The sequence below is a fragment of the Heterodontus francisci genome, chromosome 21, assembly GCF_036365525.1.
Source record: "Heterodontus francisci isolate sHetFra1 chromosome 21, sHetFra1.hap1, whole genome shotgun sequence".
Lineage (NCBI taxonomy): Eukaryota > Metazoa > Chordata > Chondrichthyes > Heterodontiformes > Heterodontidae > Heterodontus > Heterodontus francisci.
The window spans coordinates 43,308,166-43,318,834 of NC_090391.1; the positions used below are offsets into that span (position 1 = coordinate 43,308,166).

At 42.8% G+C, this 10,669-nt stretch overlaps 1 protein-coding gene across 1 annotated transcript; it reads left to right on the plus strand.

The window, feature by feature from the left end:
* Positions 1-2,662: 2,662 nt before the first annotated feature.
* On the plus strand, positions 2,663-10,370 carry LOC137381102 (probable G-protein coupled receptor 139). The gene is made up of 3 exons (XM_068053491.1): positions 2,663-2,736; positions 2,830-2,975; positions 9,460-10,370. Exons 1-3 carry the CDS (start codon positions 2,663-2,665, stop codon positions 10,368-10,370), a joined length of 1,131 nt encoding a protein of 376 aa, XP_067909592.1.
* The last annotated feature ends 299 nt before the right edge of the window (positions 10,371-10,669 follow it).

A 10,669-nucleotide genomic window follows, 5' to 3' on the forward strand; every position in this document is an offset into this window, starting at 1 on the left:
TCGCTGCCAGCGGTGGTAGTAGAAGCAGATACATTAGGGGCATTTAAGCGACTCTTGGATAGGTACATGGATGATAGTAGAATGAAGGGTAAGTAGTTTGTTTGATCTTATAGTAGGTTAAAGGTTCGGCACAACATCGTGGGCCGAAGGGCCTGTATTGTGCTGTACTGTTCTATGTTCTATGTTCTAAGTTCTATGTTCTATGTATTTACCTCGTGTCCAGAGCAGGAAAATCCTAACACATATTCACCTGAATTGCTTACTTCCTGTGGCTGAGCAATTTTTCCCAGAGATGCAATGTGGTTTTGGACTTTCTAGAGGATCCTCTGGCATGGTCTTTGTTGCTGAACAAATGCGGGAAAAATGTCGAAACCAAGAGCCAGGAACTCATTCTTGCATTCATCGACCAGACCAAAGCACTTGATTCGGTAAATAATGAGGTTGTGTGGATTGTGCCCCATAGATATGGATGTTCAAGATATGTCATTGCAATCCTGCAATTGTTCCATGAAGATATGATTTCAACTGTCTTGAGTGGGAGATCGGAAACAGATGCCGTCAAAATCCGCACCTGGGTGAAGCAAGGTTGTGTGATAGCCCCCATACTATTTACAATCTATCGGAAAGTGGCTATTCACCACGTGAAAGATCAGCTGCACTCTGGTGTGAGTACTAAATACTGCGTAGCTAGAAAACTCTTTAATTTCAGTTGCTTCCGTGCCAAATCTCGACTTAGCACCATACTCATACATGATCTAGTTTGCCAGCGAATGCAGTGTTGTTGCTCACTCTGCAGCAGATTTGCAAGCTGCTCTCGAACTCTTCAATTCTTCATACAGGAGACTCATCCTGTCCTTCAATGTTGTCAAAACAAAACTGACAAATCAACCCCACCTGATAAGCCAATTATTCCATCTTCCATATATGTTGAAGAAGAGACTTTGGAATATGTTGACCACTTCCCATAACTTTGCAGCCAACTCTCTCAGAAGGCCACCATTGATGAGGATATACAACACCGGATCAGTTGTGCCAGCTCAGCCTTCGACAAAATATGGCAGAGGTTTTTGACAGCAAAGACCTCTGCAAGTCAACTGAAGTCCGAATGTACAGAGCAGTTGCTGTCACCACTCTCCCATTCTCCTGGACTCTGTATCAGCGACACATAAGAGTACGAGAGAAATTCCATCAGTAATACTTCTGCCGCATCCTCCATATTCTGTCGAACAAACGCTACTGCCCTTCTTCAAGCCAGTTCCACAAGAAAACAAGCAAAACCCCTGCAAAACCAACTTCGATGGTCTAGGCACATTGTTTGGATGGCCAAAAACCGTCTGCTCCACTTGGTCCTGTTTTCGGAAATCTCAAATTACCAGTTTTACAGGGAACAACAAAGAAAACACTTCAAAAACACTGTGAAGCTTTGATGAGCAGCAGCACAGCATTGACATTGATGACCGGGAGGAGCTTGAAGCCAATCTTTCAAAATGGCGACAACTTATCCAACAAGCTGCATCATTATGTGTGTCCAAACGGCTTAATGATGATGCAGATCAGCGGCAGAAAAGGAAAGAAAAGAAAGCAAATGGTGCACTCCGAATCCCACTACCTCATGGGACGTGCTGCGTCATGTGCCCAAAGATCTGCAGGTCGAGAACTGGTCTGTCCAGTCACCTGAAGACGACGGCAGAAACTAATGACCTTGACTACACGTCATACTCCAATCGAGGGACACCCGACGACAAGTGTCCGGTTATCTCTCCCCCTCCCTGATGTTATGCAGTTTCTGCAGTTCGGCTTCCAGGTTAGTAATCCTGATCGTGAATTCCTCCAGCTGTTTGTAATTTTTCCAACCGTCTTTTTTTCCTGGATCGATTGGCGTCCATGAGATCCCAAATTCCACAGCTGCAACACAACATCTGTCTTGCCATTGTTACTTATTTTATTTAGTTAATTTAATTTCTTTATTTGTTAATGTTGAATAATTCTAATCTATACAACAATTGACTGTGCTTATTAAATGCACTAACCAGCTACAACAAAGACTTATACGTTTCTTAATTACACAGATGTGTATTTTAGGCGTTTATCTTAAAGCTGTAGTTCGTTTTGGTTATAGACCTTCCCTAACCCCGGTGTCCTTAGCTGGCTATTTACACAGTGTCCCTTACACTAAGCACTTACCGGCCAATAAACTTACTAGTTTCCTGTGATGTCACTATTATTTTTCGCTCAATTTCTTCACACTGATCGCGCGTTGGCTCACAGCAGCCCAAAATGTTGTCCTGTCCCGTTGCAACCAAGTCTCTCACGCATGTCCGCTCCGACTCCCACGTAGATTAGACTGCACGTCGATCCTCGGGCTTTATTTTATAAGTGCTCCGCGCGCCCTACTGTCTCCTGCGCGTGTTCTCCGACTCCCAGATCGGGTAGAAAAACAAGGGAAAAAAGATGGACTGCTCAAATTACAAAGGAATTCACTTGCTCTCCATTGCAAACAAAATCTTAGCAAGGTCATTACCAAGCAGACATTTACGAGCAATTGCTGAGGATACGCTCTCTGGAATTCAGTGTGGGTTTTGGCTAAGCAGAGGAACCATGGATATGGTCGTTGTACTGTGACAGAACCAAGAAAAATGCAGAGAACAGAATAACGGCCTATATGTGTCCTTGCTGGAACTCCCACTGCTCTTGTATACCACCAGCTGTACAAAAACTGCAGATTGGGTTGCCCAGGTAAGTTCCTGAATATACTCCGACAACTGCATTTAGGACATAAACATCAGTTGAAACCGAATGAAACTCTAACTGCTTCTATGTCTACATTAGGGTAAAACAATTGAGCGTTGTTGCATTTACCATCTTTCAAGTGTTCTTCATCATTATGTTTCAGGAGGCCAAGAGAGATTTGACGCAACCGCTTCTGATCCGATGGCGGTCTTTTCAATCTGCAACCAATATTGGCACTTGCAAAAGTAACAGGATCGCACATGTTGGCACTTCAACTTCGAGTCATAGAGAGATACAGCAATGAAACAGGCCCTTCAGCCCACCGAGTCTGTGCCGACAACAACTACCCATTTATACTAATCCTACATTAACCCCACGTTCCCTATCACACCCCCAGCATTCTCCTATCACCACTAGGGATAATTTAACTATCAAGCTGCAGGCCTGCAGCTGTGGAAGGAAACCCACGTGGTCACAGTGAGAACTTGCAAACTCCGCACAGGCAGTACCCAGAACCAAACCCGAGTCGCTGGAGATGTGAGGTTGCGGTGCTAACTGCTGCACCACGGTGCCGCCCTTAACTATGCACTGCTCCCATATTCCCTACCACATCCACAATTTCCCTCAATATTCCTACCACCGACCTATACTAGGGGCAATTTACAATGGCCAATTTACCTATCAACCTGCAAGTCTTTTGGCTGTAGGAGGAAATTTGCTGATAATTGTGCCCTTTTTCCCAGACACAGGAAGCAGGGAAGCTCATCGTGAACAGTTACCAGAATTAGCAAAGGTATTCGGCGGTACCATCAGCCTGAATAAAACAGAAGTGTTGTTCTAAACTCCACCCCGTGAAAATTATAATGTATCACTGATCAATACCGATGACGGAGGTCTTAACACTGTTGAGCAAGTTGACATATCTGGGCTGCGTTATTTCAAATGATGCCTCCATCAGCAAAGATATTGACAATCGCTTGGCCAAAGCCAAGATCTCTTTTGGTCGCCTCTCTAAACGTGTCTAGATAAATCATTCCTTGCACATTTCCATGGCAATCTATTTGTCCAGAACTGTTGTTATCACGAGCCTCCTTCGTACATGGCTCAGAATCTAGCATCCTGTACAGTAGACTTATTAAGCTAGTTGAAACATCCTTCAATGCTGCTGACGCTCCTTCATGAATATAAAACGGCAGGACTACACTCCAAATATTGAATTCCTTAGAAGAGGAAAGTTCCCCAATATTGAAAGCATTCTCCTACATTGACAGCTGCGCTAGACACGGCATGGAGGACATCAGAATGCCAAATGCATTTCTGTATGGAGAACTTTGCCTCGGGAAGCAGAATTGATGTGTTGCAGGAAAACGGTTCAAAGACCGGCTAAAGAATCAACTCCCCTTGACTGACATTGAACAACAGAAGTGGGGGCAGTAGGCTGCTGACCAGAACAATTGGCGCTCAAAAATCAGGAATACTGCATGCATGTTTGAGTCCCTAAAACGCGAAGCTGAGGGAGAGAAGCGTTGAAAACGGAAGGATGCTGTTTCAGCACGGGCTCCCCAAGGTCAAGCATTCCTGTGCCCAAAATGCTCAAGAGCCTCCAGATCTAGAATTGGGCGGTTTTGCCACCAGCGAGCATTCCAGCAACCTTCGAGTGAAATCTTCCCTTGATGTTCGTCTGCGAAGAACGAGCCATCGTCAGCATTAGTTGCACCTACTCTTTCTCATATTATTCAAATAATTGAATAAGGTTGGTCAATTATGACCTTCCTTTCATAATATATAGTGACTACTCTTTATTATATTATATCTTTCTAGCTTTTTTATCTGTTACATGTTTGAATAAGGATTCAATTGTCGTTCCAACCACTGCAGTTATGTTAACTAATCTAATGTGTCATGTACTTGTTCTATCTTTTGTTTCAAATGTAGTACTCACATTAGTCGTCCGCCAGTCTTCTGGAACCAATGCCTATTCTGAAGATTATTAATGAGCAAGTGATCTTGCCACTGCTATTTCATCCCTACAGTTTTTTTTTTAGAATGTATCTGGCAGGGAAGTATGTTGTGAAGTTGACATAAGGAGTTTGCAGACTGATATAGATAGGTTGAGTGTGTGGGAAAAAATCTGGCAGATGGAGGATAATGTGGGAAAATGTGAAGTTGTTCACTTTGGCAAGAATAATAATGATAAATAAACAAGGTATACTTAAACGAAGCACGACTGCAGAATTTCGAGGTGCAGAGGGATTTAGGTGTTCTCGTGCAGAAGTAACAAAAAGTTAGTATGCATGTATAGCAGGTAATAAAGAATGCTAATGAATGCTAACCGTTATTACGAGAGGAATTGAACATAAAAGTAAGGATGTTATGCTTCAGATATGCAGGGCATTGGTGAGACCACATCTTAAATACTCTGTGCAATCTTATTCTCCTTACTTAAGAAAGGATGTAAATGCGTTGGAGGCAGTTCAGAGGACGTTTATAGACTGATATGTGTTGTCTGACGAGGAAAGCTTGGACAGACTGGTCTTGCTTTTACTGGAGTTTAGATGAGTGAGGAGACTTGATTGAAATTTATAAGATCCTGACCGGTCTTGACAATGTGGATGTGGAGAGGATGTTTCCCCTGTGGGTGAGTCCAGTATAGGGGGCACGGTTTTTACATTAGGGGTCGCCCTTTTAGGACAGAAATGAGGAAATTTCTTTCTCTCAGAGGGTTGTGCGACTTTGGAACTCTCTGCCTCAGAAGGTGTGGAGGTCTGGTCATGGATATTTTTAAGGAGGAGGTAGATATATTCTTCTCTGGCAATGAAATCAACAGTTATCGGGGTAGAAGGGAGCGTGGAATTCGAAACACAAACAGATCAGCCATGGTATTATTGAATGGTGGAGCAGGCTCGAGGGGCAGAATGGCCTACTTCTGCTCCTAATTTTTATGTTCGTATGCTCGTAATTCATCTGAGCCAGGGAGTTTACCCTGTCTTTGATGACTTTACCAAATAACTTCTCCCTCTCTAGCTTAAATGTTTTCAACTTTATTTGTTGAATTTATTCACTCATATTTGAACGTTTAGCTCCTCCCATCAGAGATATTCCTTCCTTTTTCAGACGCTGAATTCTCAACGACTGGTTCATTCTAACCCCACTACCCCATAATATGCGTGCCTACCTAAATTGTTGTGCTTGCAGGTGGCCTGCAGAAGTCCATTTGCACTTCTTCACTTCGATTTCACCGGATTGGCTGTTTTCTGATAGCTACTTTAATCCCACTAACTTCCTTAGCTACCTTGATTATAAATTCTCCCACTATGCTTCCTGGAATGACTCTGTTCCTTTCTCCCAGTTTCTTCATCACCGTTCCGTCTGGCCCAGTGTTGCTTTCTACCTTCCACACAACTGCTTCTGAAATGGCCTCAGCATTGCTCAGCCGAGGATTCCCCTCCACTGTGGCTAATATGACCCTCGATCGTGTCCAACCCATGATGTGCAATCAACACAAAGCTTTGACTTGTTTTTGTTTTCAAGGGGAGGAGCAAAGCTTTCTCAAATGCATCAGCTTGCTTAACTCTTTTTGAAATTTTTCCTCAATGGGTGAAAAAAATCATTTTAAGCCTGTATTTCCAACCTTTTAGATATTTTTGTTTTCAGGATTGACAAGAACACAAATAACTAGTAACATTATCATATTTAAACGAAATTTTTTTGAATACAACCATCGACATGCCTACAACCAAATTCTTAACGTCAGCCTCTTAAACATCCTTTCAACAGACAATGTTTAATATTTCCTGATTTTTTAAAATTTCTAACTCCTGAACCTTTTTTACCCCTCTTTTTCTACCAGCTGTTCTCACTCCTAGATTATTTGATCGCTATCCTTGACGGCCTTGTTGTGTTCCAAGGCACACAAATATATGTCATACGACAGAAGGTCCGAAATCTTCCTGACCTTCACTCGCTCTTGAATGAAACCAATCACGTACCCAAATATGGCACGTTCATTTTGACGGATGCTTTGTTTTGAGCCTCGGAATGAGGTATTTCTTAAACTGAGAGGCTAATGATCTCATTTTAATGCAACCAGTTACCATGGTTTGTAATGATCCTGCAAAACCTCCTACTGATATTGTTCGCCTGAAAACCCACACTAAGATCGCTTTTTATTAAGTAGTCCTGTTTGGTTTCATCCAATCTGGGTCGCCATTGAAGGTCTAGCACAGACAATTAATACAATCCTATGAGAGTAAATCAGTGAATGCATAAAAATACATGATTAATAATTCCAGAAAGTTCATTGACAGTAAATAATGTTTCGCAATTAAAGTATAATTATAATTTAGCTGGCGAATATGACCTGACAGCTCTAGCAGGTATGCTTGCTGATTGAGCTTGGCGGCAGAGTGATGCAATACTCACTCTTTCCGGTAGGTGGAGGACTTTGCATTATCTCCGATGTCATCCAATGTTTCTTTGCACTGAAACTTTAAATATTGCAGCTTTTAACCCCCCGATGGCCATCACACCACCTCAGAGTCAGGCTGTTGTTAATTTAATCATTTGCTTTCGCTGTTGTTAAGTGAATTTAATTAGTTCTTAATCATGCTTTGCTCTTACGGCCAATTGGGCTCCGTTCCTCAGGCAAAAAATAAAAACAAATACAATGGAGTAGTTTCATACTGAGTCTTAATCTCATCTTAAACAAGCTATCCATTCAGTAAAGACTAACTCTCGAGGTCCATGCAATACCTTTCCATGGGCTTCATCAGTGATCCCAGAAGATATCATTTTTTGAGCAAATTTAGCTGATGTTGAATTATACATTTAAAATGAAAATAAATTTATATTTAAATGAAAACCTGTACTTACTAATAATTATGTTTTCGTTAATTATAACTTGCTCAATATTCATTACTTTAGCAGTGATTTAATTAATACAGAATGCAAAATTGTCAAGTGTTAATATCAAGATTTTTGATCCGTTTCTGGGATGTGTGCGTCACTGGCTATGCCAACATTTATTGCCCATCCCTAATTGCTGTTGAACTGATTGACATAATGGACCATTTCAGAGAGCAATTAAGAGTCAACCACAGGGTGTGGAGTTATAGATTGGCCAAACCAGTTAAGGACAGCAGATTTCCTTCCGTAAAAGACAGCAGTGAACCAGATGGTTGTCTTTACAACAATCGGCATTAGACTAGTTTTTATGTGATTTCACATTTTACGATGTATCATAGTGGGATTGGGACTCACGTCCCCGAGAGAACTAGTTTAGTGACAGTACCAGCACGCCACTGCCTCGCCCATGCTAATGCATGTGCTACTAAATGCAGTACATAAATAATCAAGTCAAACGAAAATCTAACTACACAAATCTACGTACACCTGAGCTTCTGGTCACTTATGATTTCAATTCAATTTCCACATCCTACTCTGAGATCTCTAACCTTGATCTCCTGAAATCAATAAGGAATAGTGCTGCATTTTTCAATTAGTCATTATATTGTTGGTCGGACTAATGGTGGATGTCTGAAACAGCGTCACTGGGAGTGGAGGAGGGTGAGCTAGTGCTTGGGAGCTGGATGTCAGACCCCCAAGCCGGGGGAGGGGTCGCGTATCCGACATCATTTTCCGATTCCGGTTAGTGGAAGAAGTCAGGGGCAGTGTCTGATCCAAGACAGGATGTGGGAACGTAATTCCGAAAGCTTCCAAATCCCGGAGGGTGGTCTGGCCAGGGGAGAGCTGGTCTGAGCCTGGAAGGAGGCCCAATCCAGGGATAGGAGTCATATCTCAGGGGTGATGAGTCCGATCCTACAGAAGTTGGGACGCCAGTGTGAAGGAGTCCAATCCCGAGGGAGCAGTTCATACCAGTAGCAGGTAACTGTCCTGATTGCAGTCACAGTTTTCATGATATGTCACTTGTGTTATAACAGTGAAAAGTGTAAAATGAATTAAATCAGAGGCATCCGGCCTCATAAAAACATTTAAGTTTCAACCCGCCTACTGGGAACGCTTGTTTGTCCCCTTTCCAGATTCTGCTGAACCCAGAAGTGAGCTCAAGAGAGATGAGTTGGGGTCCAGGTTGAGGTTTTTAATCCTGAACATGTAACCCACTCCCAATCCATCTAACTTTGATGCTAAAATCATAGGATAATAGAACGTGTAACGCACAGAAAGAGGGCACTTGGGCCATCGTGTCTATAGGGGTCGAAAAACGATCCGCCCATTCTAATCCCACCTTCCAGCATTTGGACCGTAGCCCTGCAGCTTAGGGCGGTTCAGTTGCATATCCAGACTGCTTTTGAATGCGTTGAGGGTTTCTGCCTCAACTACGCTTTCAGTCAGTGTGTTTCAGATCATTACCACCCCTCTGGGTGAAATAGATTTTCCTCATCTCCCGTTAACTTTTTTACCAATCACTTTAAATCTATGCCCCCTCCTCACTCACGAAGGTAAATAGGCACGTCACCTCCGCTCTATCCAGGCCCCTCAAAATGCTGTACATTTCAGTCAGATCTCCCCTCAGCCTTCTCTGTTCCAAGGAGAACAACCCCAGTCTATCCAGTCTTTCCTCATAGCTTCATTTTTTCCAATCCTGTCAACATCCTGGCAAATCTCCTCTGTACCCTCTCTAGTACAAATCCTATCCTTACTGCCTGGGTCAGACATGGAGAATGTTTGGTCAGTAATTTCCAGTCTTCTGTTCCCTTTTCTGTCTTACAGTTAATTTACTGGCGATTGTGATCCTGTCCCGGGGAAAATGTGGCCTCTCCACCTGCACCACACGCTATCTGGTGGCCATGGCAACGGCGGATCTGTTGGTCATTCTCACTGAAGTCATACTATTCAGGATTGGTTATTATTATTTCCTGGGATCTTTCCTGCACATCACCCCTGTGTGTAGTCTTATCGGTGCCCTGATATGTGCAGCGACAGACTGTTCTGTGTGGTTCACTGTCACTTTCTCCTTTGATCGATTTGTGGCCATTTGTTGCCAGAAGCTGAAAACGAAATATTGCACAAAGAAAACTGCAGCTGTGATTCTAGCAACAGCCTGCATTCTGCTCTGTTTAAGAAATTCTCCCTTCTATTTTGCATATGAACCTAGAGAAATAATCGACAATGTGCCATGGGGCTGTTCTACAAAACTAAGCTATTTTACTGATCCCGGATGGGTGGGATTTGATTGGTTTGATGTAGTTTTAACACCATTGCTCCCATTTGCTTTAATTTTGTTGCTCAATGCTCTGACAGTCAGACACATTTTAGTGGTCAGCCGTGTCCGTAAGGAACTGAGGGGTCGGAACAAAGGAGAGAATCACAGTGACCCAGAAATGGAGAGCAGAAGGAAGTCTGTGATTTTACTCTTCACCATATCTGGCAGCTTCATACTTCTGTGGCTGGTAAATGTTATAGAATTCTTATATTATAACATTGCAGGGACAAATAACAATTATTACAATGATTCCCAGTATATCTTTCAACAAGTCGGATGGATGCTTCAGGTTTTAAGTTGCTGCACAAACACGTTTATTTATGGTGTGACACAGTCCAAGTTCAGAGAGCAGGTCAAGACCGTGGTGAAATATCCAGTCGCATTAATTATTCAATCAATGAATAAACAACACAATTGAGAGCAGCCAAAAGGCGGATCCTAGTGTTTCCAAACCATGAATATAATATTTGTCCCAGCCTTCAATCAACTGAATGATACCAGGAAACGTTGGGGATGTGTAAGTACCCCTAGTTTTGGGATCGGGGTCGGGGTGGTGGTGGGAGGAGTAAGGAGGCAGGAGGAATTTCTGAACACCCGCCGCAGGACAGATTGCGAAACTGCGGCCACAGTCTCGACTCTAACTCCACTGGTTCGATTTTGAGCACCTCACATCTACTCAGAAGAAAAATGCTCTTGGAAAAGCCAAAATGCTGCACT